Source organism: Rhynchophorus ferrugineus, unplaced genomic scaffold (assembly GCF_030347505.1).
Source record: "Rhynchophorus ferrugineus isolate W39M unplaced genomic scaffold, kcgeb_rfMv2 rfM2, whole genome shotgun sequence".
NCBI classification, from domain to species: Eukaryota; Metazoa; Arthropoda; class Insecta; order Coleoptera; family Curculionidae; genus Rhynchophorus; species Rhynchophorus ferrugineus.
The window spans coordinates 88,224,887-88,251,246 of record NW_027472581.1 but is presented as its reverse complement, the minus strand read 5'-3'; the positions used below and the strand labels follow the sequence as shown (position 1 = coordinate 88,251,246).

At 32.4% G+C, this 26,360-nt stretch overlaps 1 protein-coding gene across 4 annotated transcripts in view; it reads left to right on the top strand.

The window, feature by feature from the left end:
* Fas1 (fasciclin 1 Fas1 domain-containing) overlaps positions 1–26,360 on the top strand; it is a 559,086-nt gene that overhangs the window by 411,228 nt on the left and 121,498 nt on the right. For all 4 annotated transcript variants that reach the window (XM_076396810.1, XM_076396808.1, XM_076396812.1 and 1 more), the window contains exon 2: positions 986–1,130. In XM_076396810.1, coding sequence (XP_076252925.1) covers positions 986–1,130 — 145 coding nt within the window. The remainder of the gene's footprint in view (positions 1–985; positions 1,131–26,360) is intronic.

Below are 26,360 nucleotides of genomic sequence, written 5' to 3'. Positions count from 1 at the left end.
ATAAAAAATGTAAATGCAAACTGAAAATTCAAACAGAAACGAAAACAAATAATTCAGTATATAAACTAATAAATGTAAAATAGTTACAAACGATTCGTAAATTCATTTTAGAAGTTTATTGTATAGGAAGGGAAAATTACGGTTATATATAAAATATTTTTTAATCAAATAAATTATTAATTTAGAATATGACAATGTCAATGAGAACCTATATACATTATTTTGATTCTGTTATAAAATAATTAAATGCTAATAATATATTCATTCTTAACTATTTAACTGATTAAAATATTTTAACCCATATATGTCAAGATATTTCTTGAACAAAATTTAGTGACTATTAAAATATATTAATGAAATATATATTATACATTTTTTTGTTCATTTTTTAATAATTTGGTTATTTGTTATATTATATTGATTTCTCATAACTGTTAAGCTCTCGATGTTACTTATTTTTATGTAATTTATTATCTGAAATATTGACTATTCCAATTTAAACTGTTGGCTGTAATATACGAGCATATATAGCATATATACGATGCTCTAAAATCAACATTTTACCATTACTTTAGAGTGAATTACATTATTGTCAGATATTCATCTTTATATTATTACAACTTAAAACTATTATATTATATTCAAAAATTATAATTTATTCCTCTTGATGACTGCCTGGCCTATCGCAATCGTACCTCATAATTTTTGAATTCACATCCTTATATTTTTAAAGTAAAATTAAGCTTAGAACTGTAAACAAAATTCGACTGCGCGCCTTGTACTTATTATATATCTATTTCTGTCTATTTGGAAATAAAATAATAAAGATAATAAACTATACAGCACTTTCACTCAAATAGAGTAATGGAGGATCAAGTGAATCCCTAGACAACAACAGTGTCTTATTAAACCCAATAGTTTTCGAGTTATTTTAATTGTGCTGTTACAAATATTATCAATATATTGACAATATATTTTGTTTCAGTTTTACTCTTACCTTCAACAATGCAAAGTTTGCAACAACACCCTGGAATCGGAAGAAATGACAGTTTTCGCGCCCATCAACGCCGCCTTCCAACATATTTTGAAGCAAAACCCTGACACCAATGCTATGGTTCTATATCACATAAGTAAGTATCGTATATTTTGTTCATGTTTATTTACTTTATAACATATACCTGCTTTTAAAGATTATTTAAATGTATAGTAGGATAATTGTTTGTTTTCACGATTGATTATTGGACTACCAATTAATCAAAAGAGATTTAGAGAAAGCTCTAAATGTATCATTTGGTAGTGTCAAGAATTTTGGCTGAGGCTTTAAATTGTTGGAAGCTAAGTGCACATTGTGGACATAACCTGGTATTTCGGCTTAAAATACTAATCAGTAATTCTTCTGGAATGCAAAAGGAATATTGGTGGAATACTACCTACAAATTGCTGCTCCTATTACTATTATAACTATTTACGCAAGCTGGTGAGACAACAAGGAATCAATTATTATCAGTGACATCAATGAATATGTTTACTAATTATACTATATGAACCATATCCCCCAGATTTAGTTCATAAAATTTTCTTTCATCTAAAAACAAACATTTTTTAACAGTATACTTTATAGGATTCAAATATTGTATCTTATATTTATCCATTTTTAACTCCAAATGCATCTGTTGGCAAGGGCATTTTAAAAGATTACAGACAACGTTGAAGGCATCTTTTCCAATTAGTTGTCATTTTCAGGTTCAGATCGTAATCAGTAAGTTTTACTCTAACATAACGAAAACAACCTCTGTATATCATCTGATATGTTATTTTACCCAACAAATAACCTGTTTCATTGAAATAAACATATTAGCTGGTCGACTACACCGTAGAAAAATAAACGTAATTTTTACGGTTTCTTTCACGACATGCATGGCTAAACATAGCCGACCTTTCCCAGGGGAGTGCTAAGGTCTAGTGGTCGCAAGGGCATTTTCGAGTAGTAACAAGCTCGAATATCAGGAGAGAAAAAATTGCTTAATATATTCGACCTCATGTAGAAACCTAGAATAGACCTTCACACACGCAATAAGTCTCTACTGGTATATAGTCCTGAATAAATATTCATAATTACCATGGTCTATGTTAACATATGCAGTATTAAAACAAGATATAAACAAAATTACACTAGATTACTTAGATAAAGTATATTACAGAATCTTGTATAAATATAAGGTACCTAAAAATATGATCAACTTAGTCTAAATTAAAATTTATTTTACATCTAAATTAACATCTTAGTATTGATATTAGGTTTCTAAATTATGCTGTTCACTTAAAAGTGGCATATATTTAGAAAAACTGGTACAATGTAGGGGAATGGGGCGTAGCCCCGAGCTAGATTTTGTTTTTGATAATATGGCTATGTTTACTAATAAGAGCACAACTAAAACTAAAAAAAAATAATTGAACAAAAATATATAAATAATAAAAACATCGATGAATTACATTTAAATCCTCTTTAAATAGTAATCAAATATTTGCATATTTTTAAACGTTTTTTGGCGATACACATATCACAATTGTAGTACATATCTGATAGATTTACATACACATGCCAATCTCAATCCAATCTTGGCATGTTTGGCATTGAGTCCAATTCTCATTAAATGATGTGCCACAAATTATGCATTCGGTCTCCTGATATGATTCAGATGCAGCTTTCTTCGCTTTCTTCTTTTTCTTGACCTTCGCGGCTTTAGTATATTTGGTCCTCCATAACTTGTTTTTATAAATATATTTTAATTGTTTCTGTGAGGCATCTGAAAGAGGTGACAAAAACTTAAACACATATTTAATATTCTCATCTCGTACTGAACGGAAGCTAATTCTTTAACGCTCGTGATTGTTTCTGCTTCATAAAGTCGAATTAGAGGTGACGACACAGATGTAGCTTGAACTCCCCGATGTATTTTCAAATGTTACTTGACTAGGAGCCTGGATTGTTAACTGGCTAGATCATATCGAATAAACACTCGATACCAGTGTAACAGAAACTGCTTTGGGCTATCTCTAATCTAGCGGCTATGGTAAACGCTATGTTTGTCAGTCCGGCAACGTCATAATCTGTGAGCCAAACACCAAGATTCTGACACATTCATAATGCATTTGCTGAGCCATACGCTTGTTTGAAAGGCTTGAGAAACACATGGCCTAACAGTCGAAGCTTATGTGATTGTCTTTATCATACTCAATAACGTTTAGCTCTTTGTGGCTAATATGTCCATGTAATATTAATAGAAGAAGGAGCTTCAGACGGATGGATATGCACCTTAAAGTTTTGTAGCCACTAGATAAATATCTCCACATTCATCCAACCGTTTTTAGAGGCAATATCAGTGCCTTCTGGTAGTACATCAATCATATATAAGCAAGTCATTCTTATCCATTTTCTTCCTAGAGAAATTGAACAAAATAAACCGATTCACTCACAGAAATCATCACAATTATGTTACGTCCCCGTTCAGCTGAAGTGTTTTATGTTATATACAACTTTTTCCCCCTTATCTTGCAACAACACTATCACATATCGTGTAAAAAGACCGCTTATGACTGAGCATTGTCATGCAAAAGCATTTTCGAGTTTAATTCACCATTTAACTTGCTAAATTGCCATTGGTAGACAGCAGTTTCATTAGATTTTAGATTTAAAATATTTTCAGAGCTGTATATTTATTTTATATTTCTGTATATTTATTTTAATTCGTGAGCATTTTTACTACTTTGGACATGACTTATCAAAACAAGAATGACTCAACCACTGTAAAACCTAATTAAGCACAAGACAAAAGCGTCGAAGATCGTCCAAAGTCAGTTGTTGTCCCAATAAACATTATTCGACCTCAGTATGATGAGTATCAATAAGATACTTATGCGACAAAAATATTTGTTCATGTTGGATCCCGCATAATGTTCCAAAAGATTAATAGAATGTTCGTGTCAATTGATGCAAAGAAATTGTCAAGAACATTAAAAGCTGAGTATAATAACTACACAGATGAATAATCTTGAATATAAGAATATAAGGCCCAGCAAAACAGCAATACATTGTACGGGTCATCTAAGACAAGCCATATCGATCAGAGGCGACTCGTATACGAAGCACAGCAAAGCAAATAATCTCCTGTTTCTTTGGAATAATTAGACATGTGTCATCCGTGTTATTAGAGCAACGTAGAACGATGAATCCTGAATGGTACACAACCATTTGCTTAGTAGAGACACTTCATGAACTACGAAAAAAGAAGCAGCAACAAAGAATCATTTTTTATCATGACAGTGTAAGCTACCGCACATTGGCTGAAACAACCACTTATTTTGCCTGGCCAGAAGATGAAATTAATGGCACATCCTTCGTATATCATTGATTTTGGTCCAAGTTTTTCGCCCCCTGAAGAAGCCATTGATATATTCAGAGAACACGTTTTGGTAGTACTTCAATCAGAGTGAAGAAATATTAGGAAGAATAGTTCAAGTACACACAAGCAAAAGTGTATTGAACATCATGGATCAACATCAATAATTTGAAAAACAACGAAGCCATTTTCTTTAATAAATTACTGTGTTTACAACCAAATAAACTTAAAAGACCTATATAATCCAAAAATAACTAAACTTACAACACTGTAAACCTTTATAAGACGAAGATTTAGCGTAAAATGTATCGATTTGGTAACATTTTCCGGATGTATCGAACTGACAGTACATTAATAAAACAAGGATTTATTTTACTTCTAGAGAGAAAACTCTATCTAACACAAATCCGGATCTATCCCTTCTGAACAGCGGATTAAGAGAGGTCCTCTTAAACGAGTATAGGACAGACCAGTAAAGCATCTGGAAAATAAAGGGAAATAAATCGACAAAAAGTATTCCGGTGAATAATGATGGAGAAAATGAGCTCGGATATTAAAGGGATATATGTTAAGCTTTTATACGTAATTATTGTCGGACCATTTAACACTGATATTATGCTAATATAATACACTCGAATTTAATTTTGAAGAAAGTTAAGATTTTCATCGGATAAATTGGTATAGAGTATTTTATCTAAAATCTGTCTAAATGTCTATCATTAGATATATTTTTTATATTTTTCAAACGAAATAAAATGGATTCCACGACTAAAAATTAATAATTTTTTAATCAATTAATTAATCCAATCAGGTGAAGCCCATAAAACACTTTTATAAACTTATAGTGATACCACTTCGTCATATCTAAACTGTCAGTTTTCGTTTTAACAGTTTAGAAATAGTGATTTTGATGTCAATGATGAGGAACAACTTATAGGACCAAAAAAAATCTCAAACTCTCAAAAAACTTTCAAATAGATTAATACAAAATTTCCCGAGGTCGACATGTAATGATAATCACTACATAGTATAAAACAAAGTCGCCTTTTCTGTCCCTATATCCCTATGTGCGCTTAAATCTTTAAAACTACGCAACGGATTTTGATGCGGTTTTTTTCAATAGATAGAGTGATTCAAGATGAAGGTTTATATGTATAATACATGCATAATATACTAAGGCAACATTGCTAATTTTAGAGGTTTCTAACGTGATGTCGTAAATTAACCTATTTTTTTAGGTTTATTTAGCAATTAGCAAAAACGCTGCCTAACCCTACGAGTTAGATCAAATTAATGTACTACAGTATTGTACACCATAAAAAGGTCTACAAAAAAGTCCGCGATGGTATATGTTTATCTTTTAGGGATAACCCACATTAACCATTTTTATTGTTTACTTTTTACGTGAGAAAATGGCTTATTTACGAAGCTATTTTAAGCAATACGGCATTAATCCTTATCGAATTAAGTACCTTAAATACAGTGTGCAATTAATATAGATCAATATGGTTCCTTACAGCATGTAAATTAAACAAATATTTTCGGAGATATTACAAATTTAAAATTTGCGTTTAAAAATGTGTAATGTAATAAAAATTGTATGAATTTAGATATTCCAAAGATAGCAGGAAATCTTCATAGTAAGTATAGGGGAAGAGGAATTGTTTTACTCCAAATTTAATGCGTGCAGGCCAAGGGCAGTAATGAATGAACCAAAAATACTGGATCGATTTTAATCATGTTTTCATTGAGTGACATAGGCATATATATTTTATGCCCGTGCAAAGTCGGAGCGGGCCGCTATGTTTTTATATACAACGTTCATATTTTTTCTGTAGTGTATTTAATTTAGTATCAGCATTGCACCCGTAAGAAGCCGGGGCGGGTCGCTAGTTATCCAATAAAGGGGAAATGGCTACCACATAAATTGACTGAAAATACCATTTTGGAACCCTTAAGTTAAGTGAAATACTGTTACTGCAGATTCCTACCGAAGTTAACTGTGTAGTTTGATTGAAGTTATACGATTAAGGGGCGAAGAATATATTGAAATGGTTTGGATACACTCATCGAATAAGCAGTGAACGCGAACTTGAATTCCGTGAAGTGATATTTTGGATGAATCGAGATTATACTGGACAATCTGAAGTATAGGAGATGCAGAGAGAGCTGCGACCGATTGAAGAGATGATGAGACTTGGTGAAGACATGGGATGGACAAATTTAGTAAAGATTATTCAAAGTTTTGTGATAATAACAACAGTGTATTGTTAATGTTAATGATGGTGATGATGTGATATTGACAATGAAGGTATATGAACATGAGATTGTCAAGATATTTTTCAAAATGATTGGATATTTATTTGATCATTGTGTAAAAGTTAACCAGATTGACAAGCAATGATGTGAAGTGACTTTGAGAAAGAGAACAATAAGATGCTTTTAAGATGTAAAAGACAATGCTACTTTGATTTTAAGTATTTTAACTTGTGAGTTATTGCATTATTCATAATCTATTTTAGTCCATTCACATAGAAGGAGTTTTAGTACGCAAATATTATTAAATCTTCACGGTTTTCAAAGTGTGTAAAATCGATACAAACATGGGAGGACTGGAATAGGTCCAAGTTATTAACTATCTTCGTGAAGAGGAGGTAAAATTGGATATGACAACTTGTGAAGCTTGTGTTTGTTCAGCGAGTGCGGCATTTGAGAAGCAAAAAGTGATGGTTCGATAATTGTGTACGCGACTTGGAGGACCAGATGGTCATGCCATTGTGAGAGCAGTATTCATTGATGAGCTAGAAGTCAAGACGGATCAGGCAGGGCCTAAGTCAGCATAGACATAGGGTACATGAATGTCCAGTTTAAAAACGATAAATTCCTTGCAGGTGCAAGTATAGCTGTCAATGAGGCGTTTGCGGTCAATACAGATGGAATATTTGGTATTTATAAAAGGAAATGTTCAAATGAACATTAAAAGTTTTTGAAAATATGTTACCTATTTTTAAGGTCACTATTGACATTGAAGTCTGATGACAGTTTGATAGCTCTGCCTGGATGAGCGAACGAACAAAGATTGCAAGGTTATGGTCAAAGTTTCGGCAGTATGATATGACTGAGCGATGGAATTGTTAAAAATTGTAAACATAAAAATTCAATAAAAGTTTTAAAATACTTTTTATTTAAATATATATAAAATTTGCAATGCTACATTGAAAATTTGTTAATACATTTTAAGGTCTCCTTTTACCAACTATGGGTTTATCTGGACTGGACCTACAGTTTAACGTAGGCTCCGAACCACGGTCCTCAGCATTAAGCCTACCGACTGGCGAGTGACCAACTTTAGAAATCACCCCAGAAGACATCCGGTCTTACCCAGCCTGGTTTTTACACTCTTGCCTAGACCATTCACAAATTTTAAACAATCACAAACATAAATTTACAACCATGCCCCAGCAGGATTCGAACCCGCGGCTATCGCAACAGTAAGAGGACTGTCCCATTGCAATTATCATATCATAAGAGTATTCTTAGAATCATTCTTAGAATGTTTAATGACAATATATTATACTAACAATACATTAAAAAGGAAATATAACAGATTTAATACAAAAATTAATATATACATACTTTTAAGTATACAAAGTTTGTGGAAAGATGTAGGAAAGCTCTGCATTCTATTTGAAACGGTACTATATCATGGGACACAACATCTGAGATGTCTTCAGATTTAAACAAATAATTTTATCCAAAAAAGAACCATAAAAACACAGTTAACAAAATAAGAATATTTAACTCGTAAGTTTCTAAGTTTTTTAAGTTTGCTTTGTCGAAAGATACTCCAATTCGAAAGAGAAGCTTTCAACAAAAGCTTTGTCGAAAAAAATTAAACCGAAATTATTTGTATATAAATCAAATTGTTTGTATAGGAAGTATATAATTAACAAAAAAGTCCAAAATATCCAGTACCTTCTTGATTATTTTCACCAAATATAATCTTTTACACCTTCTTATTTTCTGGAATAGCCTTTTGAAAGCAGATGAACAAAAGAAGTATCAAATTTCAGATTTGCTGCTAAGTTTATTCCTCTAGCCACCTAGCCGCAAATGAACAAACTAAAACACTGTTTCGCGTGCGTCCATTTAAGATACCCTTCTAAATTATCAATATTTTGTGATCATATAGTCTCTTGGAGTATCTCAAGGAGTATCTTGTTGACGTTTTTTGTAGACGAATGTATTCACCATTGTAGTACGTGTATATTCTCAAAATAGAGACCATCGTAATGTTTTGTCGAATATCTGTATTTATCTGCCTCGAAATAAAATTTCTTACATAGTTCTAAATGAAATTACAATATTTTGGTGTTGTTACGCTATAGGAAAGTTGAAATATCACCCGAGCAAATAAGCGCACGGCGAATAAACGACACGCCATTAAAAAGACAAACTTTTTAATGGGATAATAAGTGGCCGACAATAAAACGTCTCTTTCTGCGACCGATGCGTGTCCATTAGGCTAATTGAAGGAAACGGTTTTGACACAATGTAACACTGGCTCTCGCCTGCTAATATGCTGAAAGGGCCCTTTTAATGTCGTCGGTCGCCAACTTTAAAACGACCTAATCCGTAGGAAACAAAGTTAACTCGATGATAAGGGAAAGGTTTACAGTTGTCGATAGCGTCACCCGGTACGCTTCGTGTATGGAGATTAAATAAGTTGGACGGTGCCTGCGGTATTTGCTAAATCCGAACTGTTTTCATTAAGTTTTACGTTTAATGCAGCTCGATTACGTTATACGAGCGGCTGCGGTATGGGTTGCAGTCGGAATGAACGGATTATTAAGGTACTAATCGGGCGCTTTCCCGTTTTTCCAGCTCGCAGAAACCGAATTTCAATGAATCTCACTGTGTAATTACAATAAGTACAATATGCGAATAGATTTTGAGCAAGTTTTTTCTTATTTGTAATTATATATGCTGGTCAAGCTATAATTACTGAGTTTTCCGAAGCTGTATTTGGGATGATGAATATTAATAAAACCCTTCCTGAACTTATTAACATACAGAAGACAAACATTTAATAATCCTATACTTTAGTGTTGGCCTGTATACTAATTAAGGAAAAAAATAATTAGGAGAAATATAATATTATTTGTTTTATTTCTTTATTTATAAACAAAATAAAAATAATATATACGGGGATAGATGCCTACTGCTTAAGTTAGATGCTGCAAATATATTTTGACTCGTGGGATAGATGCATTGAAGAAAAAATTATGAATATTCTGAGTTTCTTAATTTTGATCGACATTAACTGAATGGGCAAATAAATATAATTATAAACATAGTCATATTTCTTTATAATCATATGTTTTTCAGATGGAACAGTCATATTTGGCACTTAACATTTCAATTGAAAAGTCCCCGGCCTACCATAGTAAAAGGTGATACACTGATTATAGCAATCCTCCAACATTTCGATGCCATTTTTGAAGTACGATTTGTCCTTTGCTTCAAAACAGGCCTCAGTTTCGTTCTGGAGAATACGGTGGATGAGGAAGCAATTCGAATTGGAATCATGGATTTTTGCCATCGTTTTCACTGAGTTGTTACACGGTGCATTTTTTTGGTGAAGCAGCACTTTCTTTTTCTTCAAAGGCGGCCGTTTTTCGGCGATTTCTTTCTTCAAACGATCCATTAACGCTATGTAACACTCGCTGTTGATTGTCCGTCATTTTTCAAGGTAGTCAATGAAAATTATTCAATGCGTATCCCAAAATATAGACGCCATAAACTTGCCAGCTGACTGTTGCGTTTTTCCACGCTTTGGAGCGGTTTCATCGAGTGCAGTCCACTCGGATTACTGTTGATTGGGCTTAGGAGTGAAACAATGGAGCCATCTTTCATCCATTCTTATATATCGATATATCTCACAAAAACTCGGGTTTATTACGCTTAATCATCTTCAAACACTGCTCCGAATTATCAACTCGTCGTTGTTTTTGGTCCAGTCGTGGTTGTTAGGAGGATGGACAGGATTATTATGTTGGGTCAAGGTACAGGCAGAATTGGTAAAGGAAAGGAATGAAATATAAAAGAGACAGACACCATCCTGCTAATCTTTTATACCCTGACATGGCATAGTATCAATCCTGTCCCCTAACGTTTTTTTTTGCCCGAAACTGGTAAGGGGAATCCTGTTACGGATACATAGTCGGGGAGACCCGCAGGAATAGGCAAGTTGGACTGGTTATGTGGTAACTGCCTCTTGGCTACCCACTAAACTCCACACAGCAACTGATCCTATGACCCTAACTGATACTGTTATTAAAGACCGTAACCGGTAACACCGTTGAGAGACACAAGGGCCAGGCAAGGACATGGCGTCGTTATCACACCATGCAGCTCGCCGTACCTGAGTTAATCGCTTGCCGGAAAAAGTTGAGACAATTTGGAGTTAGAGCACGACGGGGCAGCGTCGGCTGTGGTAGAATAAGGCCACTAAGAGCCGAATAAGTTATTAGCCTAATGTATCGGCCAGCTCGGAAATACATCTATTGTCCGAGAGACGAGGAGTGGAGGAATATCTCGAATAGAGCTCGGATTCAAAATCATGAACTTGGGGGACGTCTGTTTCTTTATGAATTTGATTATTCCTGGCGAACCAGGGGGAATTGATTATTCTCCCTATATTATGGAAAACTTGAAGACGTTCCACCTAGCTAGATGAGACTTATTTTAGATAGGCGGTGCTGCCATAAAGAATGACTGATCGTTGCCCCGAATGATGAGCGAGAACAGCATATTGACAATACCTTGACTATTCTGGAGGAATCTTTGATTATGGGGGTTCCACGTAAACTTCAAGGCAATTGGAGACAAGATCGAGATAGGTGGCTTCTCCTGACCATGGAATTTTGGCGTTCTAAATATTAAGACGCGAAATACTCGGTGCGAAATGCTTCTTGTGGAAAAAGGTCTGGGTTTTCTGTGGGTTGAGTTGCAACCTCCAGAAATGTAACCACTGGACCGTCTCATCGAGTGGTTTTTGGAGTCTGCTTTGGATGTTCGGTGCTACTCTTGAAGAAACAAAGTAGGCAATGTCGTCTGCGTAAAACTTGTGGTCACCTAGGAATATCTAAAAGAAAAATATTAAAAAAGCGGGTGCCAGGGGATAGCCTTGTGGTAGTAAATATAAGTTGTATAAGTCGTAGCAATTGCTACAACACGCAGGCAGCTAATACCCTAAGAATACATAAACATTTATCAACAATAAAGTCTTGAATTTTAGAAAAAAATAATCGGAAACCAAACTGTGACCCTTTTTGTAGCTAAAACCATAAAGTTTTTAACTCACCGTCTAATAAAACCAATTTTACCCAGGATTTTTTTCGGTCGAAAATATATTCAAACTTTAATAAAGTTACTTATACACGTTAGGCCATATCACTTTATCAGATGTACTTAGCGCTAACCCGAAAATTTATTACCCATGGGGAGCCGACTCGATGTTTTAGTACAAATGGCCCTGTTTTATGTAAAATTTTCCTTGGCGAGAAAGTTAAAAGTTTATACTCCCGGTGGGAGAAATAACTAGTCAAAGTTAGGATGGATGTTGAAAGCCGAAGCAAGAATAGTGAGAAGTTTATGACGTTAGAACTTTGTCTATAATAGATAATGTGGGAAACTCCGCGGAAAGATCAACAAGTAACTTATCTACTAACTTAGTTGTAATATTTCATTAAATAAATTAGAAATTAACTAAATATTATTCGTTTCTACGCGAAACTTCTAACTAGATAAAATCTGCAGAACTATATTATTATTATTTATTATAATTTAAAGCCTTTATTTTGGGCTAAAGGTAGATTCTAGGCTATAAGTAAACAATTCTATAATAAATGATAGTTTATGACAGATAGAGTGGGAAAAAAGACCCGCTATCATTGACGCAATTTTCGCTGAATGGCAATAATGAAATAATTATATTCAATAAATATTGTCACTATTTCTGCTCGTTCTTGTGACGTATATTTATCTGTAATAAAATTTGGACGTCTACAAAACACAATGGTTAAAGCCAAACTGCGCTAAATGTCACATAACCAAGATTGCGTGCAATCAAAATAGTAGCGGGACTTTTGCCCCACTTCAGTGTTAAATCAAAATGGTAGTGTAATCAAAATGATACCCCACCCTATATTTCTTCTGACTGGTTGTTGTAAGTAGTATGATTTATCAGCATCAAATTGACATCCTTCGTTGAAATTATTGAAAAATATATTCTGTATTAAACCGAGTTTAATGTTTTTTTAATCTCTACGTTTGCATAGATATATTGAATGTTTTTAAAACACTGAGCTAGATTTAAAAGAAGTAACGAGAACTTACCCAAAGTTTTAATATACCAAAAAGTTCGAGATTATAAAGCACCATCATACAGTTCCTTTTTAGACAAACTATTCCAAAGAAAAAAGCGCTCACAAAAAAGACGAATCAATTATACGCTTTCGCTGCACAGGCTACGACCCATAGATTGCTTTCAGACGTCTATATAAATTACTGGCAACTTGTTAAAAGGTATCCAGTGGAAACTTCGAAAAAAAAACGGATGGGTACGTTTTTTGTGGACATTTATAAATCTATTTTATCATCATTTAGCTTTGTTAAGTTGTTTAAATGTAACGTAGGTTAATAATATGTCAATATATCTATACTATTACAAAACATTTGTTATGATATAAAATAAATAATATAAGACATAAAGTTTAGTATGAATCAATATTATATTTAATTCTATAGTTGTGCTACTAGTTCTTCCATAATATAAGTTTAATGTTAGAAATGTTGCTGGACTAGAAAAGATACTTCATTATTTACCTGGCGCACTTGATTTCATCGATGGAACGTAAACTAATCATGTATCTAAATTCACCAGATAAATAATTATATATTTGTGCAAAGTTAAGTATGAATATATATCTGATCAGTGAGATATGGAAAACTTTAAGCAATGAAGGCAAAAAGATAGTGTTCCAAGGGAAATTACTAAATTACTCCCAACAAAATGGAATTAGAAAGAGAAAGAGCATATTAACTTATGACATGTATTAATAAATCAATGTTATTGCTGGACAAATGTGCTTGTCTTCAAATATTTGTTTTACGCTATATATCATCAGGTAAATGTCCAACTGCAAGTGGTTCTATCAGGCCAACTTATTACTGACCTATATGCGCCCATAAAGAACGGTCACTGGATGGCAAAATATCGATAGTGTATACATATATATAGTATATATAATAATTTACTCTCTTACAGGAAGTGAATTTCGACAAAAAATATTTTTAAAATATAGTTGACTATATAGAACAACATCAATTGTAATCACAGCACTTTTATAACACCTTTTGTATCATAAAATGATGTCCATTCTTGCTCCATGTACAGATTCTTTCCATTTTTTTCTACTCTTCTTAAATATATCTCTGATACATTCATCCCAGGTTCTTGGGTCCGCTTCCTTGCTTAAAATCTCTTAAAACTCTCCAGGTACTGTAAATATCCCCGTTAATACAGTTTTCTCGTTGTTATGTACTCTACCACTGAAATCAAAATAATAACAAGTACTTGCATGTGGTTTTCTCACATAATTTCATTCCTGAACTGGTTTTCTTTATGAAAGCCCACAACAAGCAATGACAAACATGAAATCTACTGCTAAATAAAATCAACTTAGAATATGTATTCAAGAGCTCATAAAAAAGAGAAAAAAAATGCTGTCAAGTCGTAACATTATTGAACATATTGTTTACAAAGCAATAATCATTTGAAAATGTCGAGTCTCAAAAAAAGGTTACTGATATCTTTAGTAAGACTTAACTGTTTTTATTAGCATTGGTAAAGATGATCTGAAAATAGTAATTACTATTTCAGTCAATATTGTGCTATATTCTTTCATCGCATTTCTATATTTCGAAAGTAACAATGACATAATATGATTGGTCTGTTTCTATTCCATTCGAATGTATGCTTACAGAGGTTATACTATGTTCATTATGTTCCAAAGAATAGTTTCATTTTGTATATTGTAAAATTATTTTTAAGCTTTATATATTTGATTTTGTTGTAAAAGCGAATAGTGTAATGACCCCGAAATATTCTATCATATTTTCTGAATCAATCTTTATCAGTAATTTATCAATCACACCTTTTTTTGTTTTATCATTAAACAGGAATATATTAAAATTGCTATTTGTTTTTTTCTAACTGTTACCTTTTCCATTAACTTTTGTTTTCTTTACGCTCTTTTTATTACCGTCTTGCCAAGAGTGGCCTAATGTTCCATTTTGAAATACCTATTTCTGTACATAAATTGTAATAACAAGTCTCCCTTAATTTTTTTATATGTTTATTGAAAAATCTACTCACTTTTTTACACATTTCATACATTTAATCTAAAATAGAGCTAACATCAAGTTATGTATATACCTTCTTTTCGGTGAATCAAAAATTATAGTTTTTCTTTAATTTGAGAGATTTAGTAATAGTGACCACACTAATTTTCAGTGCAGCTCTAACATAATAAAAATATTTCCCAATAAAATACAACCACTCTAATGCATTTTACTGCTAATAACGGGCCCTTATAGTATGAGCAACCAGGAATCAGTCAGGTGGAAGGTATTGGTTAGAGACATAATCTGTTTCTGACTGACTATTTAACAGGTCAATTGGAAACTCCCCAGCCTGACATATAGATAGCATTACTAGAACTAAATCCAAATGTTTTTTAATTAGCCCTAACTCTCAAAAGTGTGAATTATAGCATTTTGAGTGAAGCAACTTTTGTTATTGTGAAAAAAATTGATAAAAAGGAATTTCGCGTGTTATAAATAAAATATTGCTTTTTGGATGGAAAAATACAGTTGAAGCACAAACAGCTTGATTCCGAGTTTCCGGACACTGCCCCAGGAAAATCAACCATCAAGGATTGGTATGCTACGTTTAGACCTGGTGAAATGAGTACCGAACACATTTAAAAAATCCACAAAATGATTTTGAATGATCGTAAATTGAAATTGAATGAAATATCAGACACTCTAAAGATATCAACTGAACGTATAAATCAAATCATTCACGAATATTTGGGTATGAGAAAGCTCTGTGCTAAGTGGGTGCCGCTTTTTGACTAAAAACAACGACGAGTTGATGATTCGGAGCAGTGTTTGAGGATAATCAAGCGAAATAAACCCGAGTTTTTGCGTCGATATGTGACAATGGGAAACATGTCTCTATTATTTCACTCCGAAGTCCAATCGACAATCATCCGGATGGACTGCACACGTATGAATCCGCTCTAAAGCCGTGTCACAAGTCAGGGAAAACGATGGCAAAAATCCATGAATTTGGCTTAGAATTGCTTCCTCATCCACCGTATTCTCCAGATCTGGCCCCCAGTGACTATTTCCTGTTCTCAGATCTCAAAAGAATGCTCGCTGGAAAGAAATTTTCGTCGAATGAAGAGGTGATCGCCGAAACTGAGGCCTATTTTGAAGCAAAAGACAAACCGTACTACAAAAATGGTCTCGAAAAGTTGGAGGGTCGCTATAATAAGTGTATTACCCTTGAAGGGAATTACATTGAATAAAAAAGACTAATTTTGTCAAAAAAAATGTGTTTTACTATGGTAGGTCGGGGACTTTTCAATTGACATCTTGGTAGTTTTTAGAGCAGGTTGATTGAATTAAGATAGTTAGATAGTTTAAGGATTCTATTATTTAGGCTAGACACTCGATCTATAAACTGAATCCTGCCTCTGCAATTTTTGACCAACAACTTTCCAATTATCCAATTTTCATTCATTAATACTGATCTCAATCCTGTCTAATTATTATCTTCCATATTTATAGACTACAGCAACAGATAACCCACCCCATAAAATTCCGCTACGGGAACATTAGTAGGTGGCAGAAAAACGACAAATTCCTGGAACGTTAATCCGTCATCGACAATGAATTATTCGAACGCTAAGCTGTTTCTAAAAACGGCGTAAAATTTGTTAAATTATCCTCCGGTGGATAATAAATTTCCCGCCTAAGTGTTATTTTAGATCGGAGTTTTAAGGTACCCTCTTCAGGGCCTAAATTGCCCCGAAAGTGTACGCCGAAGATAATTTTTTGGTTTATGGACGGAACAAGGTCCCCGATAGAAACTGCAGGAAAAAATATGGGTATTTTATGCAGGCTTACCTTAAATACATAACTTCTTTTGTAACGTTAATTTATTTCGGTCAGTCCGATTTTGTTTTATTCATTATATCGGATCGAATCGCTCAGTTGTTTTACTCGTTTACAATTAAAAATTTTATACAGGATGGACCACAAACAAATCCACTGATGAAAATTGAAAACGTGCTTATTTAAACATAATTAATTTTTTTGACACTTACAAAAGATACCGTGAAAGTTTCTCTTCGGATAGATTCCATTTCTTGCTGAAAATCGATATCGATATGTTGTAAAAATCAAAAAATGTTGGAGCAATCTCCTTTGTACCAGTGAAGATGACAATGTTCCCGTAGTTAAAGGAGACGATCCTACGATCGAATGGGGATATCCTTGTCACTGAGCCCAAATATTGGTTTTACTCCTGTTTTCACATATTTATGGAGCGAATATAAATAATGATAATGAAAATGTTAATAGTGAGGTCGATGAAGATGTTAATGTATCTTCATACCTAATGTTGAAAATATTACTAAATATTTGATTTTGCGATCCTATGCACAGTAATATGGTTTAATTTCACATTTCAAAAGTATTGCAAGAGGTTTTACGATTCATGTTGGGATAACAACCTAAAACCAAAAAGCAGCACTATGTTTCGCAAAAAATATTATAGATGATAAATAATATAGTAATTAAGTTCAACAATTTTTTAATTAAAATCTCCATAAATTTAGAGCTTTTGAAGAGATACTTAGTACTGATAAACTATTGTGGTCTAAAGCGGCACGCTTTTGGCGATATATAAAATATACATATAGAAAACAATAGATAATAAGTAATATTTCACTTATAACAAAATAGTCAATTGCTATTTTAAACATATAGAACAAAAATTGGGTACAGTAGTAAATAAAAAAAACTTTATGCTACATAAGCAAACTTTACACAAAAGTTATCTTCAAAAATTTTGATCGTATCAAACCAAATTAAGAAAGTATCACAATTATTAAGAAGGATAGATTACGAAATATAATAATTATTCAATTGTTTAATGAATGAATGGATTATGTAGAGACCGAACCGTAACTATCTCATATATATATATATATATATATATATATATATATATATATATATATATATATACACTACATTAATCCAAAACCAAACTACTGTAATAACACCAAAAAAAATTCCATAGACTACATAAGGTGGGAGAAAGATATATACCGAAGACATTCTTGAAAATGAACAAGAAGAATGAAAGACATACAGTGTGAGGAAGATATTTGAAAAAACTAAGAGCTAGAACAAAGAAACAATTTTAAATAAACAAATAAAATCAAGAGTAAAGTTCTAAACGATGCAGATAGGCTTAAAGGTCTAGGAACTATAAAATAAAATATGAAAATATAAACAAAAAAGTATCTATAAAAGACAAAAATAAATATATTCATAACTTTAATAACATAGAGCAGAAACAAAGTCTATAGCGTTGCAAAATAATATGAATAGAAGAAAAAACATATTAGAGTCAATAAAAATAGCAAAACATGGATATTGGACGGGCTGAGAACTAGCTAGTAAAAAAGAGTACCGACTACTAATTATCCAATTATTACTTAACCTAATTCAAATCTGTTAGGAATCCAATTTCTCTCGATATTGTAAACTAAAAAATAATGTTGATAATATTGCAATATTCTGAACGACATATTACGGGATTTTATGATTGACTGATAAATCAATCTCTTTAATTTTAAACCAAGTTGAGAGTATCTTCCTTTGCTCTAATTGTTCTCTAACATGATATGATTCATTCCTAAAAATTGCGCAATATATCTCTTTCAACAAGCAATCCTATTTGTTTCGTCAAATTTCATAATATTAATATGTCGTCCAATCGGTACTACTGCTAAAAATTAATTCCCCATTTTTGTATATTATTTTTGCTTAGCTACGTATATAATAATTATATGTTAACATAACATAAAAACGACTACAATGGCCTTAATATCCCTTCTGGGGTCGGTATGTGGTAAAGCGTTTTTGTATTATTACTTCCCCTAATAAAGGACCTCGACACCGCTGCGTAATGTCGGATAGTTTTTTGGGCGACTCGAAGAACTTTGGTCGCCCGACATGTTCGCCGCGTCCTGCCCCCTGCCCCCTGTCATGTAATAATCACTAATCAGGCGGCAGAAATTAATTTTCGCACCAAATGAAGGAGACTAGTAAATAATGAGGGTGTTGGAGGGCCTAAGGAGTTTAGAGAAACTGATGTACCGTAGCAAGACCTCCGACAAGAGTGTTTCTGCCAAATTGTGTTCGAAATTCCTTCAAACTATTGTCAGACGGGGGTTTACTACAAGATATATACATAAACATACGTTTCGGTAACCAATAGGCCAACTATACTGGGCTACCATAATATATTTTAATACGAAGTGACCAAGAAGCAAAATTAATTTAATTCTTGTTCCGAGAGTATATATATAATTATCACTACATAGTATAAAACAAAGTCGCCTTTTCTGTCCCTATATCCCAATGTGCGCTTAAATCTTTAAAACTACGCAACGGATTTTGATGCGGTTTTTTTCAATAGATAGAGTGATTCAAGAGGAAGGTTTATATGTATAATGCATGCATAATATACTAAGGCAACATTGCTAATTTTAGAGGTTTCTAACGTGATGTCGTAAATTAACCTATTTTTTTAGGCTTATTTAGCAATAAGCAAAAACGCTGCCTAACCCTACGAGTTAGATCAAATTAATGTACTACAGTATTGTACACCATAAAAAGGTCTACAAAAAAGTCCGGATGGTATATGTTTATCTTTTAGGGATAACCCACATTAACCATTTTTATTGTTTACTTTTTACGTGAGAAAATGGCTTATTTACGAAGCTATTTTAAGCAATACGGCATTAATCCTTATCGAATTAAGTACCTTAAATACAGTGTGCAATTAATATAGATCAATATGGTTCCTTACAGCATGTAAATTAAACAAATATTTTCGGAGATATTACAAATTTAAAATTTGCGTTTAGAAATGTGTAATGTAATAAAAAGTGTATGAATTTAGATATTCCAAAGATAGCAGGGAATCTTCATAGTAAGTATAGGGGAAGAGGAATTGTTTTACTCCAAATTTAATGCGTGCAGGCCAAGGGCAGTAATGAATGAACCAAAAATACTGGATCGATTTTAATCATGTTTTCATTGAGTGACATAGGCATATATATTTTATGCCCGTGCAAAGTCGGAGCGGGCCGCTGTGTTTTTATATACAACGTTCATATTTTTTCTGTAGTGTATTTAATTTAGTATCAGCATTGCACACGTGCGCAGCCGGGGCGGGTCGCTAGTTTATATATAAGGGAATTATTTCTGATTTATCTGAATAATGAACAAGTTACAGTTGATGACACAGCCACTTGACGGAACCCGGAGAAAGAAGAGGCAGGCCTAGTTTTCTTCTTCTTTCAGATTGACCAGCTAATACCAAATAATCTTTTGCTGATGTCGCTTCAGGTTTGGCATAGAGAAGTATTTTGTGGGCGACAGAGATCTTGGGTTACGACTGGGATTGTCGTAGTTGGTTATCTATCGGGGTTTGTGGATAGGTAGGGATTTTATCAAGTTGTTATCGTGTTCTAAGGCGCGTTAATTTTCAGGAACGGCCTGCCTAATTCGAAGTGGTTGTTGACGTACCTCTTAAACACTTGGAGTAGTGCAAGGTGTCTCTAAGAGACGTACCTTTACCATCTGTCCTCCGTAGGGGCAGATTGGATGGACTAGCAGCGTATTTGGAGATTGGGGATTTGCTTTTTCTGTAGAGGAAGGCCGTCGGGTATCTGCGTAGGGATTTTTATAGGTCCAGCTCTATTCTTGGGTCCTTGATTTTGTGGTGGTGTTTTCTCTTATAGTATTGCGAATTCGATAATTCTGTAAAAACCTTTTGTCTCCTGGTAAATACAAAACTATTTACAAAGACCAATTCAGATTGTTGTTATCGCTATTTGTTCTGAAACAGGATGGAGGCTCACATGTACTTGCATTCCGAAATGGTTAGACCAATTGTGATGCACTTTTGTATGGATTTTTATATAATTTTGAGAATCATTTATAGTCTGATTGTACCCAGTATGTGGCTGCGGAAAGGTTCCAGACACTATTTAAAATATTTTTAATTTCAACTAACACATATCTGTCAGAATGGCCGTTTCTATATGTAAGATGAAATAAATATTATATTGTAATGATATATTGTTTATAAAATTAAAATTAAAACGTGCTAACCTAACTTAATTCTCATAATACTGATATATTTACTAACTTAGCCCTTTCATGTGATATAGTATGTATTAGTCTACAGTAATACATTGAATGATAAAAATAATATAGCAACATATGATAATATTGCCAATATCCGTTTTGTACTCAAAGTATTTAGTTATATTAGTAAAATTTCGTCTACATTCGTATTAACAATAACTTGAGAATTACTTATATTATAACAGAAATAAAATAACTCAGAAGAGTCAGGGGCTAACAAAGACGGAGGTGAAGTAAACCATATAAATGAGAAAATACCTCAATATTTAATCGGTTGAAGAATACATAGAAAAAATACAACTTCATTGAAGGGACACTTGGAGCATAAGTCTTTTAATTCATTGGTTTTTTCCGTCCTTCAGACTGCTCTTTATCATTAACATGAATATATCTACTTTTGAAACATATCATCATTGAAATCAAATCCAGCAATTGGGATATGACGGAAAATCATCCCCATAGCTCTCTAAGAATATTTGATAAACCAGAGTAGCATATTTCTTCAAATAAAGCAAAAAAAAGTTAAGGATTGTCGAAAATGCAATTTAATTTTTGCTTCGTGATTAGCAGTTGAACTGAATAACTCAATAAAACTACATGAAAAACAGAATAACTGTTTTAATTATTTAAAAAAGAATTCACTTTTCTTAGGATACCAATCAAATTAAAAAATGGCGAAACTTAAAACCGTAAAGAAGCTGCTAAAAATAAAAAAGCTTTTAAGCATATTTAACAAGAGATACTAGAAATACAAAATAATCCAACCGATGTCGCCGACACAATAAGAAATAATACTACAATAAAACCTTCGACAACCGGGCGAGGCGACAAAAGAATAAGAGCCGGAAATTGAAGACTGGAATAGGCAGAAAACGAGAAAAAAAAACATTTGTGCATCCAAGGGGAAAAGTTCGACAAAGAACAAAATCGAACCATGGCTCCGGCGAGGGCGAGTTCAAGTCAAAGATTCTCCCCGTTGTTTGAGCGACACGTCATTTCTATCGACGGGTAAATTATAAGAGGTTCGGTTTGAATTAATAATGAGGGATTCTATGATCTCCTTCACCGTTTTATATACCCAAGTTAAGTAATTTTAACTGAGTATATAATAACGGAACTTTCAATATAGTTTGTTGTTATTCAATTAATAATAGTTTTTCCTGTTTTAATATTCCTGATTAAATTGTCGTGAACACTACAACACTGTCCATAAAATGTGAAAATGTAATTTGAAAATCAATGCCCTGCTCTCGAAACAACTTTTTCACTAAAATTGGGACCAGCAAATTTACCGAATTCAACATTTTTACTTCGTAGGTTGTAAAACATGATAAAATGATCAAAGATGTATTTGATATATCACCATAATAGAATAAAGAAACTTAGGAGCGCATCTGCTATGTTAAAACTGGTTCTAATTTTCCCTCGGAATGCCCGTGAGTGTACGCTTTATCATGCGCCGTATGACAGTTAGTTACGGCGAGAAATTTAAAAATGTTTAGCGGGAAATTTAAAAATATGAGCGGGAAATTTAAAAATGTATAGTAAAAAATTTTAGCGGGAAATTAAAAAAAATTATTTTAATTTTACTGGGAAAATAAAAAAATAAATATATTTAGATATATTTTACTCATGTATTACAAATACATTAATTTTCCTTGATCATAAAGACATTGATGTAATCACAGAGTATCTCCACTACCCAAAACACGTAATCCACTGATATTATCTTCTCTCTGATATCTAAAACAAACCTAAAACAAACATTAAATTAAGATAATATAACTATTAATGGTTCTGTTGCTTTATTTTTTAGAATCAACTAAATTAACAACCTACCTAAATTCAGGTACATTTCATCAAATATGACAACTGCAGTTCGGTCTATACAGTCAAGTTTCTGAACTAACGACTAAAATTAGAGGTTACTACTCCAGCAGCAAAAATGAACCTTTTTCAGTATTTGCATTAATGTTCTTCTAGAAGGCAAGCAGTCTCAAAGAACTTATGCGATTGTAATATTGCCATTGGGGGCATATTTTCCTTGTCTTGTAGTAAAGGTAAAGAATATCAATAAATATTACTTAATTATTTCAATGCAATAAATTATTACTATTTAAATTACAAGTAGGAATTACATCTTGTTTCAGCCATGGCTTTCCATATTTTTGTCTATAGTCTTCATCTTTAAAATGATTAAAAACTTTCCTGGATCTACATAGGATATCATAAGAGATCCCTTTAAGGTTTTCTTTTTATTACACTAATAAATTCAAATACAAATAATAATCTAAAGTAATTGTTAAATATATATAAAAACACATACCGAAAAATTTGTTGTAAATTAACAACACAAATAATATGACCTATAAATGGCCGTTAACTGCTTAGATTAGAATTATATTAATACCGAAGCCGAACGAGAGCGAAATATATATATATATATATATATATATATATATATATATATATATATATATATATATATATATATATATATATATATATATATAGATCTTGCATTTCATTTTTCTTGCACTTTCATTTGTATAATCATAAAATAAAGAGACGTAGAACGTAATCTCTCGTGTATAATGATATAGTTAAGATTTAAGCGTTAAAAAAATATTTTTCATACCTCGGTCGAAATTACTTTCGTCCCTAATAACAGTGAAGAAAGTTAAAAATTTACTCTCTGTGAGATGTACACCCTCTATAACGGCGGGAGGGGCACCTTTAGCCTTTTTTTCTATGGCCACCTTTAACCTCAAAAGTAATCATCAATGTGTTTTTGAATGTTGTTAATAACGTACTTTCGACCGGCGATAAAAAAGAGTTGTATACACCACACGGGCCAAAAGTTAAATTTACTATTAAATACTAATTAACATTTGTATAAAACATTTTCGAAATACATATAAAAATATTATCTAATCAGAAGACTAATAATTTATTTTCATAGTACATTGCCAAACATTCCAAAAGATTACTTGCTTTTGCGGTTAACATAATGTGGCTACAAATAATATCCGGAATGTGGAATCTATAAAAGAAAGTTAAAATTTATTACAATTAATATTGTAAAAAATATAACAATAATGAGGAGGTATTTAATATAATAGCAATTTATTATGGACTGAAAATTGTGATTTTCTTCCAATTGGGCAGTACATTTTCCTATATTTCAATCCCTGTTCTTTTCTTTTCTTCTTTATATGTTCCTTCCAGCGAAAATTTGCATCAAGATTCATTTGAGAGATATTTAGATATGATATTTAGCGTTGTTGCTATATGAAATGACAGTATTATTTAATGTTATTGGTGCTTGTACAGTCTCTTTATAGGTAAACTGCACAAGCACAGATTTACTTTCATTAATTTTTATTTTCCAAGCTTGTGTCCAATTATTTATATTGCCGCTTGCCTGTTCTAATTTTCGTAAGGCTTCTTCACTATTGTCTCCGACAGCTATAATAATATATGATATATTATATATTATCTATAATCGCTATATAATCTCCGTATCATCGGCAAATGTAGCCATCGTAATATTGTCCATTTGTGGATTATCACAAGTGTACAGTAGATAAAGCATTGGTCCCATTATACTTCCTTGTGATACACCTGCTTTAGATTCTTTTATGGCAGAGTAAGCTTCTTTTTATTTGACTCTAAACATTCTGGTTTTAATGTACGATTTTAATAGTTCGGTGTGTTGTTTTGGTAACATTTTCTGTAGTTTATGAACAAGGCCTTCATGCCAAACCTTATCGAAGGCTTAGCTGAGCATACTTTTTTACTCTTGTAGGCTTTTTCAATAACATCTGTTATTCTGTGGACCTGGTCAATTGTTGAATGCTTGTTAATAAACCTACACTGGTTTGTTGGTATTAGGTTTTTTCTCTCTATGATGTTAATTAACATAATTAACATTTTTCTGCTTCATTGTAAATTAGAAATTCTATCATATTTAACATATCAACAATATCAATCTAATAACCTGCCATATTCCATCTGTAAAAATACTCCCAATATTGATATTATTCCATTCAACTCAATATATAATATTATCGCCTCCTTTTTTTTTCTATATATATCCTCTGATTTCCTCTGTGAACTATTTGATTCGCATGCCTGCTTCCTTACAAGCAATTGGCTACATATAGGCTGCTGATTTTTCCATTCATAACTGGTTAGGGATGATCCTAACCGTATTTTTCTTTTTCCCTAGAGCATAATAGTTCAAAGAATATTACTGCTATCCGTCATACACGATATAATAAATTATTAATGCAAGTAACGGTTCATTTTCGGATTATGGATATACTGTCTGTCTGTTTGTTATTCATGTTTTACTTTTAGTTGTGTAATATTTTTCCAGTCAGAGGGAGCTAAATCTGTTGCTGTATGCAAAAAAAGATCAATAAACGGCTGATGTGGGATGGTAAATTATTTGTAAAGTCGGAAACTTTTTATTTTTAGAAAGGCAACACCTTATAATTTATGAAGGAGCGATTTACCATGTAGTAGTTGAAAATTTAGACCTTATTGGCTTTTCGAGGAAAGGAAAAATAATGAAATAATGAAAAATATTTGGCCTATTCATTAGTATCTTTCTATATTTTATACGGTATAACTGAATAAATAGAATAAAACTCATAACGAAATATTAACATACATTATTTAAAAGCAAAATTCAGAAAAACGAAAGAATTTCATAGATGAGCAGTCATCGAGAGCTTAGCAGAAATAAAATGATTGACTATAAACCAAAGTAATCTTTAATTTACAGAAATATTCAATTATTTTCGATATATCTACTCTGATTTCCCTCTATATATATATATATATATATATATATATATATATATATATATATATATATATATATATATATATATATATATATTAATGGGTATACTTTCCATATTGATACTATTCCTTTCAACTCAATATATAACATTATCACCTCCTATTTTCTATATATCTACTCTGATTTCCTCTGTGAACTATTTAATTCGCATGTCTGTTTCCTTACAGGCAATTGGCTACATACAGGCTCTTGATTCATCCATACATAACTGTGAATGATCCTAACCGCATCTCTCATTTTCTCTGAAGTATAATAGTTCAAATAATAATACTGCTATCTATCTTATTGGATATCATAAATCATATCATATTTTGTTTAAAAAATCAATGAACAATTGATAAATATGGTAAACTAGTTGTAAAGTTGGAAAGTTTTTATTATCGGGAAGGCAACACCTTATATTTTATGAAGGAGCGAGTTACGATGCATTAAGTAGTTGAAAATTGAACCGGCCTCCGACATAATATTAGAGTTCGAAATATGCGCATAATTTTACATCA